Below are 18,166 nucleotides of genomic sequence, written 5' to 3'. Positions count from 1 at the left end.
TATGTTGGGTAGCAGCATCCCTTTACTGGGACCCCTCTATTTGCAAACCCTTAGCGTTACATGGGAACTAGAGTGCCAATGGGCAGCCCTACTGGAGTCCTTGAGTGTCACCATGGGGAGCTGACAGGATTAGGCTCCCCTTTCCTAATGTGGTTCTATCTGACCCGGAAGGCAATAGTGTGGCACCAGAAGTACTCCAGGGTCTGGCATGAAAAAGGACTGCTCCACCTCACCCAGGCATTGGTAGAAGAGGACAAAACTAGCCAGGAGAGGATTGTAAAAGAAATAAAAAAGAGAAATGAGAATTCTATTGCTTACTGTGGAGAACGTAGCCTGTTGACAGGTTTCTGTACTCAATAAACAAGACCCGGGACATGTGTCTGTGCAGTTGTGGTCTAGATTTGGGGTCAGTGGTGCCCCCTAGTGTCCACATTCCTTTACAACTTCTCAGTACAGTTTCAGATTTTCTATTGTGTCACAAAAACATAAAGTCAAGATATTTTGGGAGCATATCAACATTCAGCACACCTGGATAATGACGAAAGGTTGATTAGATATCTGTGCTTCCTCCAAAGTTCTTTGAACCTGTCTTCTGTTTGTGTAGCCCATAGCATCCATTCTACTTCATTTCTTGATGGTATAATTGCTGATCTTTGTTGTTGTTCTTGACTGCACTTTTCTTTGTGAGCAAATAATGCATTGTACCTCTGGCGGAGCACTCACTGGTCATCAGTTCTGTCACATGCAGGAGCGTACCCCTACAACTTGCAACAGAATCAAATCTGTCTCAGAGCATTACAATTGAGTATTAATGTCATATTACATGACTGCAAGTCATGAACACGCAGTGAGACTGTCTGTGACTTGCTAAGATTGTATATATGAAGACTACAGTGGGAAATAACTAGAAACATCAGGTAATGTTGCAGGGGCTTTTGACAACTTAGAAATGGTGTTATAAATGTCCTTCTGTCTGGAAAGGTTTGAAAAGCACAGCAAAAAAATTTGTAATTCATAAATTTACAGTAATCCAGATGTTTGGGGAAGAAGATCAATAAATGTAAAAATTCACTGATTGGGGCTGCAAACCGCAAATGCTCAGTCCAAATGTATGTCATGTTTTTTATGTACATTAGTTTTCACAGTGTTATACTGCAGAAAATGCTCAATGTGAAGCATACAACCTAAAAAAACAATGTTATAATAGACTCAGGTACTCTGAGAAAATCCAAAGTAGCGCTGCGAGCACCTGAAAGCTGATTTACACTGAATTAAGAATTCACAAACTGATGAAATCAAAAAGAAACAAGTCAAGACATATGACGCACGACTACTGCTCATATATAAGCTCCTGGGGACACTTTGTATGTGCCCACTCTAATAATAATAATAATAATACATTTTATTTATATAGCGCCTTTCCCATGCTCAAGGCACTTACAATTATAAGAAGAACAGCAGGGTATACAGTATATAGCATTGTACAAACCAGATAAATAAATAAAGAAGATTACAACAATGAATTCAGAGATAAAAAAGCCTAACATAATTGATGGTCTCGCACACACACACAGGTTACATGAGCATCATGACAGAGAAGTAAGCTGAGAGAAGGGTAATAAAGTCAGGTAGAGCTAACAGCCTTCCTGAACAGATGAGTTTTGAGTTGTTTTTTAAAAGAATTCATGGAGTCAGCTGACCTGATTAATTTCGGTAGGTCATTCCAGAGTCTGGGCGCTATACAGCTGAAGGCCTTGTCACCCATGGAGTGTAGATTAGTGAGGGGCACAACAAGATTGCCAGAATCAGAGGACCTTAGTGGGCGGGCAGGCACAGAGTGATGGAGAAGGTCACTGATGTAGTTTGGCACGAGGTTATTTAAGGCTTTGTAGGTTATTAGTAGGATTTTATATTCGATTCTGTAAGACACAGCGAGCCAGTGAAGATGGAGCAGGATGGGTGTGATGTGCTCACTGCTGCTGGTTCCAGTAAGGACTCTTGCAGCTGAGTTTTGAATAAGCTGGAGCTGTGATATAAGGTGGTGTGGCGGACAGTCAGAAAGCCCTTTTGACAATGGGACCGGGGGGCAGCTATGGGATGCACACTACGTCCTCCGGAACGTGTGGTGGTAGTCCTCCTGGGTTACATCGGGGCCACAGGCGTGGGACTTCAGGGCTCAGACCTGTTGGGCCCCGTGGTCATCACCCAGAGGAGCTGCACAGCTTAACAAGCCTGTGTGGGCTGGAATGCGGCCTAATTAGGCCAATTACCACCTGGAGCACTTCCAGGAGGTCTATGAAAGGAGCCTGCAGCCACTACTAAAGGGCGCCAGAGTCGGGAGGAGGAGGACGAAGCTGCCTGTGAGAAGTAGTGGAGGAAGAAGAGTGTGTTTTTGGGTGTTTCTCGTTTAGTGTGGTTTTGGGACTGTGTAGGGCCTGTGGGACACAGGGAAGACGTGCACCACGGCCGAAGAAAAATAAATCTTTTTGTTTATTTATACCTGTGCCTCCGCTGTCAGTCTGTGTCAGGTTGACGCCTTCGCCACATTAAAAATATGCAGGTTCCTGTCTCAAGGACAGTCACGAATCCTGCCAACTATGCCAGTGTGTCAGAAGCACTTGGTTGGCGCCGACCCGACACAGACCGACACCAGAGGCACAGTTAAAAATCAATAAAAGATTTTATTTTTCTTCCGCTGGGGGATCACGTCTTTCCCGTGTCCCTCAGCTACAGCACAGTCCCAAAAACACACCAAAAGAAAAACACCCAACACACTCTTCTTCCTCAACTCCTCCCAGGCAGCTTTGTCATCCTCCTCCCGACTCTGGCACCCTGAGTACTGGCTGCAGGCTCCTTTCATAGCCCTCCCAGAAGTGCTCCAGGTGCTCATTGACCTACTTCAGGCTGCACTTTCAGATGTGGCTGCATTCCAGCCCACATGGGCTCGTTAAGCCATGCAGCTCCTCCAGGTGGTGGCCACAGAGCTCAACAGGTCTAAGCCCTAAAGTCCCATGCCTGTGGTCCCAATGTAACCCAGGAGGACTGCCACCACGCATTCCTGGGGACATGGTGTGCATCCCACGACTGCTCCCCTGGTCCCACTGTCAAAGGGGCATCCCGGCCATCTGCCACAGTGGCTAGAGTTCATCTCTGTGACAACTGTACTGAAGCTCTGCATGAAAAAGAAGCCAAAGTCCTAAAATGGGCGCAAAGCATCACCGGACTTCATGGCAACGTGCATGGATGTGGCGCCAAGACTTTTAAGCTCACATTTGTATACTGTATATTCAAACAGTATTTTAAACATGAAATACATAATGTTAATTGATAGAATGCATAATGTTAATTGATAGTTGACAGCCCTGCTCTTAAGAGATCATCTCACAAGAACTCATTCAGTGTAAAGCTGTGATTATGTACCAATGTGTGTGTATTATGTACTGTAACTGAATATTCCCAGTTTTTCTCTAGAGAATGCCAAGATACTTGAGATTCATTTTAAATTAAAATTAAGTGGGATGAACCGAGTTAACAGACATATTTTTGCCTCTAAGAATTAGACTTCAACATAAACTTCATTCAAATGAATTGTAATATTTTGTAAAATGTAATGGCCATGGGTTAAATACTGCAGATTTTTTACAAAAAACAAACAAACAAAAAAACAAATCTCAAACTATATTGTGAAATACCTGAAAGGGCCAGTTTTTGCAAGAAAGCAAACAAATCTGGAACAGATGAAACCGTTTTATAAGCAAGAATGTGCAAAAAAAAAATCCTCACAGCAGATGGGATTGAGTGATTAGTAACTACAGGAAGCATTTGGGTTTTGTCATAAGATCTAAGTGGATGAAGGATCCCTTATTGATTGAAAAGGTTTGGTGACTTTTAAACATGAATTAAATCTTACTTATCTATTTCTTTTTCTCTTGTAAGCAAAAAAAAAAAAAAAATCCATTCTTTAAGAAAAGTAAGCATTAGCCTCGATTAAACAAACATTCCCCCAGAAAAAGATACGACAGATAAGAAATGTACTAGACAGGCAGATAGATATGAAAGGCACTAGATATTGATAGACAGACAGAACCATAACAAGACAGATATGAAAGTGGACAGACAGACACACAGATGTGTAAGGCACTATATTAGATAGATGGAGAGATAGATAGAGAGATAGAGAGATTTAACAGAAGATTTAGAAATTCTAAATTGTCTCTGCATGTCTGGGTGTGTGGGGGGGTCTTTGATGGACCAGGGCTCGTTTGTGCCATTCACATAATGCTGTTTGAATAGGATTCAGTCCTGGGGCTGAGAATATGTCATATGTTTGGTTTTTATTTACATTCTTTTTTTTTGTGATCAAATATTTATTGAAGTTTAAATAACATTAAAAAACCACAGAACTAATGGCATCAACAGTTTTTTCACAAAATAATAAGTCAAAAGTAAACAACTGTAAAGAACATGTTAGGTTCTTAAGGCAATACAAATTGCCTTAAATTGTAAATTGTATTCTAGCTGTCTGCATTTGGAATGTTCTGGATTATTTCTTTTTAAAATGTTCTTATAAAACAGCTTTTTAATTTACATACTGTACATACTTATTCAGATTAATAACATGATATAAGCGTGTATATTAAATTAGCCAGTGAATTAAGTGATAGGAATTGAACTGAAAGCCTTGCGATACTCCATAGTCAACATCGCCTATACTATACCTACATATTACTTACAGTTGGGCGCATGATCTCTACTTGTATTTTGCTTAAACATACCCAGATATCCAAAGTAACAAAGGTAATACACAGTACTCAAGGGTGGGAAAAATAAATGGAAGTGACTTTGACCAGCTTCCTCTTAAATTTTATAAAGCTGCTGCACAGCTTCCACACCCCACCATCATTTTCCAATTTGTTTGCCCTTCACTTTTCTTACCAGTAAACAAAAGAAACAGTACAACTGACTGGTACATACCCCTACATTAAAGCTCCGGTTAGACGTGAAGTTTAGGAAATGAAGTAGAAACCAACTATCACTTTAGACTAAAATGATCCCTTGAAAGGAAGGCTTAAGATAGTCTGTAAAATTTATGAGAGAGCAATAAAGAAACTCCATCTGACGATAAATAATTCAGCAGGAAAACACACATGGTCAAGATGCAACAAAAGATGTGGTTCTTTTCATTTTTTTTTTTTGTTTTTCTTTTACAGTGCCTGGGATAAGTGCTGAAGTAAGGGTCATAGAGAGCAACATTCAACTTGGGGCAACACTGCACTTCATCCTGAAGAGAGAGTGAGCACCTCTCAGCATCCTGACCAGAGCAACGGCCCACTTAAGCCTCAGCAATCAGGCCCACTGACAAACGCATTTGCTACAAAAGATGCAAAGCCCTGTACATTCAGTAGTTTCCTAATGCTTATTTAGGTAACTAAATTGAAAAGCATACCAAGATATGGATACTGACATTTGTTTTTGGATGACACTTACCCAAAGTCTTATTATCTGGTAACTCTGACACTTTTGTATTTCACAATATTATGAAGCATGCTACGCAAAGTGTACAATGTGAAACACCTGCAGTTACAGGCATCAAAACTGATCCACAAATATGATGGAGACAGGGCCTGTTGCCTTGAAAGCTTGCATATTGTAATCTTTTTTAGTTAGCCAATAAAAGGTGTCACTTTCCTTGACATCTCATTACATCCAACAACCCAGAAAACTGTTGTACCTGCTTAGAGGAGAGAGTGGAGAGGAAAACTCAGCCAGCAAGTCCTTGGGCCTGGAGTCGGTTTCACCCATTTCCCAGTCGGTCAGGTCTGCTCTGTCCTGTTGTGCTGCACCAGTATGCATTGGCACATCAAAGTAGATGGACTACAAGAATAACAAAGGGCATGTCAGTCAAAAGGGAGGCAAAATCAACAAGACATTTTGGAGGTGCTGATTTCTATTGTCTATTGTCAGTCAATCTACACTTTCCAGGCTTGCCTCATTACATCTTCCCTGCTTTTATTTAACAGTGGACAAGGACTTTTCAGCTAACTAGACAACACCTGAAACAAACGAGAGAAAATAAATATTTTTTTTAGGAAGTTGAACAATGCTACATAAGTAATAGGAGTGGAGCAAACAGAGTTTATCCTGAGCAGAGCAGAATAACTATTGGGGGAGTTGAGAGGGGGGTCCTGATTTGTGAGTGTGCAGAAGCAAACAGCAGGATCCTTAGGATTCTAAAATGCACAGGAAGCCAGTTCATTACATGCTTGGAATGTCAGAAATCTGGCAGAAGCAATTTGAGCCAACTGGCATCTGTTAATAGTTGCCTTTTTGTGGGAAGATTACGGAGGAGAAAAATGCAGTAGGTCAAATGAGAAGTAATGAAGTCCTCAGGCAGGCTGATTGTTTCTGTATCCCATAGGAACTCTGGATATGGATGCAATGTGGCTGATAAAGTGAAGCTGCTGCTGTATATTGGTTGGCCAAGATGAAATCTATCTTCTTACACTTAACATCAGAGATGTCTGTCAGTGCGGGCATCAGATGGACATCAATGAACTTCACATTACTGAGATGGTTAACACACATCCCTCTCAGCTGCCCTAAACAGACTCTCAATCAAAGCTCCTGAAGGATCTCTTGGCTTTTAAGATTATACATGGGCTTTGATGTTAACTTTAACATTTTGCCTTCTCCTCTTCTCCATGTTTATTCATTAAGTACAACAATACATAAAACTACAAACAAACTCTTATTTAACTGCCTTATGTTTGAGTCTATCAGCTCCCCTTTATGTAGCTTGTATTGCTTTCATTGTATTCTTTATAAATGTTGCTGTTCTTATTTTTCTTTTTTTACACATGTAATTTCAGCAACATGTATTCCTAGTATCTTTTTCATCTTTATAACTAGGGGAATTCGCCCCCTGCTCGCTTTGTTCGCCAACCCCTGGGTTTGGTTAACCAGATATACAATTTAAAGAGATTGCTAATTTCATGGGAATTGTTAAATATGCATTATTTTCACTTTTACTTTAAAACTTCAGTTAAAACAATATTTGGAATTAACTTTTCTTCAAGATCGCATTGAATTTTGATTCCGTGTTTGGACTTACATCGTGACAATGCAACGTATAATTGCCCATTAGTGAATATCGTTTCTTTCTCTCTAATAAAAACAACAACTTTTTTGAATTTTTGTCCCTGTGATTTGTTAATTGTCATAGCAAAAGCTATTCTCACGGGAAACTGTAAATGTTTGAATATGAATGGCATATCAAGATCTCCTTTGGTGTCTAATGTTATCCGTGGAAGACATACTACATTACCTTTCTTATTGCCTGTTAAAATTTTACATGTTAGAATTTTTTGACCAATTTTTAATACAACTAATCTTGTTCTATTGCATAGCCCATCACTCACACATAAATTATGCAATAACAAAGATACATCCTTCTTTCAACAGTAATTAGGCTGGAGGAAGACCGTATGGTGTTAACACTTGTAGTTATTTTTTGGAATATTGAAAGTTGGTGTTTTCATCATCTGCACGATCAGCACCAACTGCTTCAGCATAGTCTATTGATATGCATTTAATCAATCTGCCATGTAACTGATTGACAATTTTCGCTTAATTCGTTTGACTTCATTGTTTTTCGCTGCCATATTTCGATGAATGGGTAATTCTAAACTGGATCTTCGTAAGCGTGTGTGTGTGTGTGTTCATAAGTAAGCCCTTTAATGGATTGTTGTCTGTCCAGGTTAAGTGCTGGAATGCACCTGATGACCGTGGTCTTGTTTGAAAATAGTTGTAAGTAGGGCATGACTTGCAAGAATCTCATGGTAAAGGTCGCCGTCTCGTGGGACTTCCTCCAAAAAGTCTCTTCAAAAAGTCACGTCTCGTCGCAAGATTAGTCTTATCTCGTCCCAAGATTTTTTTTATTATAATAGAGAGATTGCATTTCTCTTAAAGTAAATGGTCTTTAAATTTTTAATAAACCACTCAGAGTCACATTCAATGGCAGAAATGTGCTATATATAATTACATTTATTATTGTACTTTGATTAAGTAAATTCCCATTGCTAAATTGACCCTACTGTGTGTATGGGTTTGTGTTTCGGCCTGCAGTAGTCTAGGGCCCCATCCTAGGATTCTTTATCCCTTGCACCCAGTGCTTGCTGGGAAAGGCTCCAACTTCCCCGTAACCCTGCTCTGGATAAGCACATTTGGAAGATGGATGGATGTATGGAACGTTACTTAATGATTTGTAATGGGGGTACCTGAGGAAGATGTTATATAAAATGAAGACTGAAACAATGCTGCACTCCATTTGAACTGGGAAGATCAGAATTTCAGAGTTCCTGCTTGGAATTTTCACCTGGAACGCCCCCAGAAGTTGGATTTCCTGCTCGAAAACCCAGGGCTGGTCTGTCAAGTCCGAGTTTGTCGGAGTTCAGATTATGACGTCAATCCAAAGTGGAGAAGCATCCTCTAAACTTTAGTGAGAGCTGTAGTATTATACTGGTTATTAGCACTTCTGTCTGCGTCTCTAATTAAATCAGCCATACACATGGAACTGTCCAACTTTTATCTGTGGACATGCTGCTATGATGTTTGGATGTGCAAAATACAGCGTAATATGTTGTTATCAACTGGTATTTCTTCCTAAAAACAAAAACAACAAAGGTTTATCTGGAGGCATCCATACTGGAACGCAGTCATCTTGGTTGTGGGTTCATTCTCAGCTCCGATATCCAACTTTCAAGGTAAATGGAACACAGCTTTAACACAAATACGTTAATTTATTATAACAGTGTCGGGCCATCCACTTAGCACAAAGGAAGAAAGATACACAGATATAGATACTGTGTTGATCCAAAGAAAAAGCTACAATATTACAATAGCTAGCATACAAAAACTACAATGATAAACAGATAGCCAGCTAGCCAGATTCCACTAATATCTCAGAATTTTTTTTTTTTAAATGTACTGTCTGTTAAAAAGCATGATATGAAATGACTGGCAAAAATAAAAGAATGTTTTTCGGAAAGGGGAGAAATTTTAGAACAGGCTTAATGTGTTTGGTCACATAAACTCTTAGTCAGCACTGGCACCTAGTGGTCATACAGGGTCACTGCTAATGATTTCCTCACAACTCAATCAACAGGAAGGCAAATAAAGAATTCATCTTACCTTGTAAGCAGGCAGTCTCTCTAGCGGGCCAGGCCTAGGCCTGGCAGTGAAAGGATTCTCTAGCTGCCCTCTCTGAAGCATTAACAGAAGAAGTCTGGCATACATATTTCGATTTTTTCTATCCAAGACTCCAGAGTCTGGGCCACAGCATTCACAAAGCTTCTTAATCCAGAGGGTACATCGTTGTTGTTCTGTTGGAGAGACTGAAACTTCAATAAAAAGGAGTAAAGGGCAGAAAATGAAAAAAGGTTAGTAAACCAATTCCTCAAAGATGATGGACATTACTGGCAGCGGGCCAAGTGACATCTTTCAGAAAAGGACTTTGTGTCATTTAAAAGCAATACCTCCAGAATGGATAAAATAACATCAGAGAAAAGGTTCAGCAGCTGTTATAAAGCCAGGTATGTGTGCTAGTGAAAAAAACTGAAACAAAAATCATTGGCCAACAAAAGGCTTTTCATTCAGTGTTGTGCAGACCTTTGGATACTAAAAGGTTTTTTTTTTTATTATACTGCACTTCCTCTTTGGAAAATCACTTCTGACTGATGAAAAGGAAGCATATTGTAACAATGACAGGGGAAGAAAACGTAATTGCCCATTCTCATAATGATATGTACAGAACTTGAGTTAATGCTGTTTCTTTCCTAAAAATCTGTTTCTAACTCAAAAACATGGAAATTACAACATCTAGGAACGCTTGTTGGTACTGCTCACTCTGCACTAAATGGGCACAAAGGCCAATAATGCCAGCCTTCCAGCTGCTCAAAAGCCCACATTTGCAATCCTCAGTAGGTCTCTATTTACTAAAGTTGTTTGCACTTAGACAGTCCATCTCAGTTGAAGGTTTTATTGATTATAACACTCACACCACACCTAAAAAACACACCTTTGGGCTATTACATTTCATATCAGTTATGGTGATCCAACATTTTCAAGCCTTTTGTACCGTGACACTATTATCTTTTCATTTACATACACCAGGGGGCTTCACCACCTGCTCGCTTCGCTCGCCAAAGGCGCGAAAAGGGGGGCTGAACGCACCCTTAGGAGATGCAGTCGCTCCTCCAAAACGGTGATACAATGGGAAACAAATAGTTTTGTTTTTTTTCTTTTTACCTCCTCTTTGCTCGATCAGCTGCTGGCTTGCTGCTGCTGCCGTGCCACATGATCTGCATCTCATACAGCGCTTCAAACGTTTAAAAGCCTGTACAGCAGCTGTCCTATTGTCTCACTGCCTTGTCTCTCTTCTCCCCACATCCTCAAACACTATTTGATCTTTTTTCACTGTTCCGTTATTTCACCGAGTAATATTTTCCGTTTGTTTGCGCTAATGTGATCTTTACTCTCATTTTTCTGAGACTTTCGAATATTCCTACTTCCATAATCTCTAACCTGCTCTGTATGTGTATCGTGCCAACGTTTTTGAATTCTTTACGACGTTCTACTTTTCCTGCCCCAGGCGTGTTTAAATCTCTTGACACAAAGTCTTCACGGGACGGTCTGATTATCCATCCATCCATTATCCAACCCGCTATATCCTAACTACAGGGTCACGGGAGTCTGCTGGAGCCAATCCCAGCCCACCGCAGGACACACACACACACCAAGCACACACTAGGGACAATTTAGGATTGCCAATGCACCTAACCTGCATGTCTGTGGACTCTGGGAGAAAAGCGAAGCACCCGGAGGAAACCCACGCAGACACGGGGAGAACATACAAACTCCACACAGGGAGGACCCGGAAAGCAAACCCAGGTCTCCTAACTGCGAGGCAGCAGCACTACCACTGCGCCAGCGTGCTGCCCGGTCTGATTATTATGTTCCTTATTTTGAGAATTTGCACATAGATTATTTTTGTTCTTTTTTGCTTTCTTTTTTGCATTCTTTTCTCTCCAACGCTTTTGAGTCTCTTTTCGATGCGCTGCTCTTTCTTCTTCGCTTAGTCGTTAACCTGTCATCTAGAATGTATACAATTTTTAAGAGCTGAGAGCACAGGATTTGTGTCTGTCAAAAGCATTCCAACAACTGAGAGGTTAGATGACCATGGTCTTGTTTGAAAATGGCTGTAAGTAGGGCGTGACTTGCAAAACTCACCGTCTCACGGGACTTGCTTCCAAAGCTCATAAGTATGATGTGACTTGACCATCTCGCGGGACGTGAAAGTGTCTCTCTGTCCCTCTTCAAAAGATCACATCTCGTCACAGGAAAAAAAGTCTTGTCTTATCCCAAGATTTTTTTTTTTATAATAGAGAGATAAGTACACGTAGACACCACCTTGTCAAATATTACAGGGGACAAAATATTACAGGCTACAGCAAAAATAGTAATTGATTTTGGCCTCATTCAACCACCTTCCATTGGCAAAACCTATTGTTTGAGTTGAGATTTGTCATTGGTTTCATAAAAAAATAACACTTTTTTTGACCCCTGGAGGTAAATTTGTCTTTTAAAAAGCACCCTAACAAATAAATATTGTTACATTATTACAAACCACCCACTCTCAAATACACACCAGAATAAATAGAGAGACACAATGAGGCATTATGTGGACATATTGCTGTTAGTATAAAGGAGCCCCTATAGTGTTTCTTGACATACGTCTGCTGAATAAATCGTGAAATGACAGTCCTCAGTGTTTGTGTGTCATGAAGAGAATGTACTGCACTGCTGATAATGGCACTTCGTTTTGTTTTAATCCTCTTCTACCTCCAGGTGGTCCAGAGTGTGCCTCATAACTGAGACTGCCCTTTAAATTAGCTTGTTGATTTGGTGAGCCTCTCTTGAAGTGATGTTACTGGCCTATCTTGTCACAGGGTAGAAAATCACACTGGCCATCACAGAGTCATAAAACATGTCACTAACTACATTAAAGTACGGAGGTCTGCTCTGCCCTTTCTTCTACAGTTTCTCTGTGTTACGAGACCAGTCTATCCTATCATTGATGTGGACCCCAAAGCACTTATAGGAAGTGCACCCCCTCTATATCCATTCCCTAAACAGTGACTGGGTGAAGGGGCTCTTTGGTGCAGTGAAAGTCGATAACCAGTTCCTTGGTTTTGCTGATGTTAAGTGGCAGACAATTCATTTCTGTAGCTAGAAACAAAGTTCTCTACCTGACTCTTACATTCTTTCTGATTCATCGTTCTTATCAATAACCCCACTACTGCAGAATCATCTGAGAATTTCTGTAAGTATATGACCTGGTGTTATATTTACTGTATAGTCCAAGGTGTACAGGGTGAAGAGAAAATAAGACAGAACTGTTCTTTGTGGTGCTCCAGTGTGGCTCACATGTACATCAGACAATGATTTTGAATAATTGTTGAAAATCACTGCGGGCTACTTTAGAGTTTTTTTCTCCCAAATCTGTAAGACATACTCATACTATTTGGATTAACTACAAGATTATTGTAAAACTTGCATTTCTAGTGCTTCATTTCTCTCCATTATATAAAAAAAATCTTGAGATGTGATAAGAATTTTTGGCCTGGAACGAGACGTGACTTTTTGAGAGAGATACTTTCAAGTCCCACGAGACTAGACTTTGTGCCAAGAGATTTCATCACGCCCAGGGCCGGAAATAAAAGACAAAGCGTAGATGACAAAGTAGAATGTCATAAAGCATTCAAAAATTTTGCCGCAGTACACATGCAGAGCAGGTTAGAGATGATGAAAGTACTAAAATTTGAAAGCCTCAAAAAAATGATAGTAAAGATCGCATTAGCGCAAACAAATGGATATTATTACTCGGTGAAATACTGGAACATCGAAAAGAGATCGAATATATTGTTTGGATTTAAACTTGTAGATTGTCTAATTCGTGTTACCATCAGGGAAAAGTAGTGTTTCTTCCCACTGAAGAGGCGTATCCACAATAATTAAAACATTTGATATTTGGTGAAAGTGAAATCCACATACATGAGCGTCAGAGTCGTGAAGTGGCTGGCGTGTAGCACAGGATAGAGCGTTAGATATAGGGGACAAAGCCCCCTAGTTTTACAAAATAAAAACAACTATTACAACATTTATTTCTATGCAGCGGCTATCAGACTAATCCTTTAGTGGTTCCACTTCTCCATTAGATGTTTTGGTGCACCAACCAGAATGTTCAGGCCCAACCTGTGCAGTGGCTACCTGACTAATCCTTTAGTGGATCCACTTCTCCATTAGATGTTTTGGTGCACCAACCGGAATGTTCAGGCCCAACCAGTGCAGCAGCTACCTGACTAATCCTTTAGTGGATCCACTTCTCCATTAGATGTTTTGGTGCACCAACAGGAATGATCAGGCCCAACTCGAGCCAGGTGGCTAATCTACAATCTCTTAGACCACAACCATTGTGATGCTATCTCCTCTTTTTGTCATACCGTGTTACATATCTTCCTGCACTGTTCTCTAATGCCCAGGGTCCTCCTTAGTGACTGCCCTTGTAAACTCCAGACTCTAACCTCCACTGGCAGGCACTTCATCTCCCATACACTCACCAATATGATATTTGTGGAGTTTTCTCTCAAATGACTCGTCCATGCCCTTTTCCCATGGGATTTTTTTCAACTCCGGCATAATGATGGTTTTATATTTTGGACCAGATTATGAATTCTGCCGTTAGCTCTGCATTGATTATGTCCCATAGGAAGTGGAGTCACCACCAGATCTCCACCCTTACCTCTCAATTTATGGTTAACCCTAGCAGGCCACTTCTAAGCCTTGGCCCTCCCTGGGATTTCCTTGCATCTCCATACTGTCTAAGTGAGTACCAGCCTATGCTGGCAGCACTGGGCAGCAATTGTCCCAATGCCAATCCCCAAAAAAAACCCATCCCAAAAAAAGAGATGTTGCCTGTGTAAATGCAAATATTTCAAATTTGCTTAATCCAGTTTAGGGTAAAGTGGGTGGCAGATTATGCCAGCAGCAATATGCACAATAGAGGAAATAGCTTTGGACAGAGTGCCATTGTATTTAGCCTAAGTTACCATTCTCAAAACCTGTTTAATCTAATTCAAGGTCACCTGGGGGTCAGAGCTTATCCCAGCAGTATCAGTCACATAGTGGGAAAGAGTCTTGGACAGGCCACCAGTCTATCATGGAGATTACCCACCCAGCACAAGAATTGAGCTCCCAGTACTGGATATCGGTGAGGCTGCACTGTGCCAACCTCTGCACTGAATAATGGGGGGGTTGAAAAAGTCATGTTATGTGTTATTGAACTAGACGTGGCTGACGCAGAAAAATAAAAACTTGATCTTTTTAGGCATCCAGTTATGTGGTTTCCAAATTTTGTTATAGTTTAAGACATCCAAAATGATGGGAAACTTATCTCTATATATCCCATTTGAGCTTTAATGCATGTTTGTGGGTTAATGAAAATATTGTACTGGTTTGATAAAACAAGAAGCAGAACTAATGAACAGCAATTATTTAATTCAAAGCCTTCAGAGACTTTACCATGTTAATTAGTGTCATTCTGGCTTGACAGTAATAGGTTTGTGATGCTCAGAGAAACCGGGACTACACACGTGCTACACAAATCAGATCAGCATGCAGGCAGGCTGATGTAAGCCACTAAACTCCATTTAGTAAAGGAACATGGAATTACAGTAATATTTATCTATGAATTTGAAATAAGTATGGACCACAATCTTGAGTTGGCTTGGAATCCTTTCTACACACCACACGGAGTACTTTCAAATGGATGGCCTAGCAATCCACTCTGTCCCAGTCTATCTGGTGCATCACTTCTCAGGTGAAAGACCATCTTGTTAGGTTTCTGCCAGTGCCAATGACTCATGCAGTGTTTCAGTGTAACTAACATTAATTTGTTCAATTAACTGGACTGAATTAACATTACCATCTCACACTGGACAGTAGGAGCAAATAAGAACCACTGCAGTCCAGTGGCCAGCTGCACACCATTAGGCATGACAGGATGTCTGTGCCAACAAAAGTGACTGCTGTGGCGAAGCAAAGGATAAAGTATAATGGCCATCACTTTTTAAAACAGGAGAGATCCAGCCATCACCGCCCTCAGCAATATTCACAAAAATGCCAACTGACATCTAATCTAAGAAAAAATATTTTACAACAAAACATTACCTTTTTTTATTAATAAGTTACTTCATTAAGTTGTGCACTTCAGACACCTTAATGTAAAGGACTCAGAATTACATCCCTATTACCAACTTTCTGTGAATATAAATTAACCAACTCTCCCGTTTTGAAAAAAGGAGATATCACTCTGTAACAATATAATGATCCTATAAATCTATAATTTAAGTTTTATCAAAATAATGAAATAAAATGTCCATTTTAATGTGTCGTTAGGGACTTGGTGTAACAGATTAAATTTTTTAAAAAACAAAATACTGTATATTATTTTACCTGACTTGTTTGAGAGTTTATTGAAGTAACGTTTCATGTCCACCATATAGTGATCCAACTCTAAATCAAGCTTTTCCCATGATTCCTCCTGCCTGTTCATCATACCAAGTGCTATGCAAGGAAAACGAAACACAATGACTTTTAGTCACAGAACAGCACAATAGGCTGCCTGAAAGAAACATTTGCAAAAGATTCATAAGTTACACAGACAAAAAGACAAGCACATTAAAAATGTTGGTTGTTTTCAGAACAATACATTTTATATCATATACACAACTGGTCAAAAGTTTTAGAACACCTCAGTCTTTCCAGTTTTTCTTCAAATTTAATCAGTTGCAATGCAAGGAATGTCCTAAAATGGTGAAAAGGTAAGCAGTAAACTGCCAGAGGTTTAAATTTAAAGTTTAGGTTAGCAAAAACTAAATAAAAAGGAAATTTCAGAATGTTACAAATGAGCCTTCTTCAGGGAACAACATATACAGTAGGCTACAACCTACAGATGTTCTGCAACAAATGAAGTCAATTAAGCCTTGCAATCTTAAGCAATTTGCACAGATGTCCCGACTTTTGTTGATTACTAGATAACCCTGCAGCAAGGCAGGAGCAATCCCTGGACAGGTCACCTTATTATTTTTTTTAAATTCTATTTAGGCTGAGATCACAGTTCAAGAATGATTATTAGAATCTGATGAATCCATTGGTCCTATTTTGTTCATTACAAAACGCTTTCTGTTTCTATTCTGTTTGACAATTGGGGTTCAGTCCCTTGCACAATATTTGTATCTTTATATCTACCGATTGAAGGCTTATTTGGTGGTTTTCAATGTCCAAAATTGAAGTTGCCACTAGGTGCTGCTATTTTAATAACGGTCTTATTCAATAAGAAGGCCTCAATGTGCCATAGCCTTTGCAGATATGATTAAGCAATATGGTGATAGATAGATAGATAGATAGATAGATAGATAGATAGATAGATAGATAGATAGATAGATAGATAGATAGATAGATAGATAGATATGCCCCAAAGGGAAATTAAAAATTTACAGAAGCTCAAAAGGAAAAAAAATACAATAATAAGCAACCAATAATTTTCCAAACACACATAAGAACTTCAGGCTTAAATAATACACAGCTGTTTCTGTCAATTACAGGCTTGTAAGTGGCAGTAAGAAAGTCAGACCTATCCAGATGTACCACATGTTTGCATCTAAAGACATTAACATATGAATACAGTAGGTATACACATACATGCACAAATTCAAATTCCCTCACATAGGGCATATTAAAGTAACAACCAACCTAACATGCAGGTTTTGGGGATGTGGGAAGAAGCGGACTTTCTCTCTTATGTTCCTATTCCACTTGCAAACAGCCCTCTGTCTTGTGCCCAACAAACTGTATTAAGTGGGTTTGATAATTAACTTAAATAGTACTGTAATGTGATGTGATATTCCAATTAAATCTTAAGTTAAAATATTTCTGTTTTCTATTCTGTACGGCATTCTGCAGACCAAATGTTTTTGCTAAAAGGTGTTCTGTTTTTTCGGTTGATTCCGTTTTTTTCATTTTTTGGAGCTTAATTGACTTTACAGATACATTTTTTTTCTACAAGATGTTTGGTTACTTTTGTAGACTTCAGCTTCTGTTCTGTTCGTCACTTTATACTATCGACGTTTTGTAGACCCCAGTTGCTACCACGCCATTAGATACTAGTAGTGATTTACTGGATGATAATCTAAGCTCCAGTAAAGTCTGCACAGCCTCTCAATGTTTTTCTGTTAGGAACTTAATTAAGTTGCACCACGAAATTATTCTTCTGGGTATCGGTTTGTTTATCCGTCTCTCAGCTTCCGACTGTAAGTGCCATTACGGGTAGGAAAATAAATCAGTTGCTATAGTTTCGAAACGGTTTGCGGACTCACCAACACTTTTCCGTTTCAAAAATGAAAAGCTTCAATCGTCCTCTGTTTTCAGCAGCGTCCGGTCTCGCGACTGTCAAACGGTTCAAACTGCAGCGCACTGCTGAAATAACGTCACTTCCTTCTTCCGCTGGCGGGACGGCGTCCGCGCGTTGCTATGGCAATGGTGAGCGTTTAAGTGTTATTGAAGAGCAGAAAGCGCTGCTAACATTGCGGAAACTCAAACGCCATTTAAGGTACGTCGGCTGTTGTGGGATGTCTCTGTGACTCGCCCGTTGGGCACTGAACTGCAAATGTGATCTGTACGGCGTACTACGTTTTAATTCCTTTAGCACTGCTGTTTGTGCTGCCTTCTATTGTGCACCTACCTCAGGTCTTAATTTTCCTCATCCTGTCTTGCGCGGCGATTTCCATATCGTAACGGCTTTTAGGCATTGCAACATTACGGATTATTCCTCCAAACTGTCTATACTGTGAGCTCTAGAGCTATTGTGTCCTTTCTTAGTTCCATATTCTGAGCTGTCCATTTCTCTATTTTGGTACATAGAGCCTCTATGATAAAGCTTCTTCTTCCGAGTGTCTTGACCTCACCCCATGTCAAGTCATCTTCGGTTTTCCACTGTGCCTTGAATCTTATCCAAGACTTTCCTTTCAAATGCTACTCGTAATTCCACTTC

The 18,166-nt window shown here is 39.9% G+C and overlaps 1 protein-coding gene across 1 annotated transcript in view; it reads right to left on the bottom strand.

Annotated features, from left to right (window-relative positions):
* Nucleotides 1-17,584, bottom strand: part of cep112 (centrosomal protein 112) — a 243,439-nt gene extending 225,855 nt beyond the window's left edge. Inside the window, exons 1-4 of the mRNA XM_028819151.2 lie at nt 17,493-17,584; nt 15,571-15,681; nt 9,190-9,380; nt 5,732-5,874 (exon numbers count right to left, since the gene is read on the bottom strand). Of these exons, the coding sequence (XP_028674984.2) occupies nt 5,732-5,874; nt 9,190-9,380; nt 15,571-15,673 (437 nt within the window). The 5' untranslated portion in view covers nt 15,674-15,681; nt 17,493-17,584. The remainder of the gene's footprint in view (nt 1-5,731; nt 5,875-9,189; nt 9,381-15,570; nt 15,682-17,492) is intronic.
* Nucleotides 17,585-18,166: the final 582 nt, after the last annotated feature.

Source organism: Erpetoichthys calabaricus, chromosome 14, assembly GCF_900747795.2.
Source record: "Erpetoichthys calabaricus chromosome 14, fErpCal1.3, whole genome shotgun sequence".
Classification (NCBI taxonomy): Eukaryota; Metazoa; Chordata; class Cladistia; order Polypteriformes; family Polypteridae; genus Erpetoichthys; species Erpetoichthys calabaricus.
The sequence above is the reverse complement of the archived record's forward strand: the minus strand, read 5'-3'. Positions and strand labels throughout refer to the sequence as shown.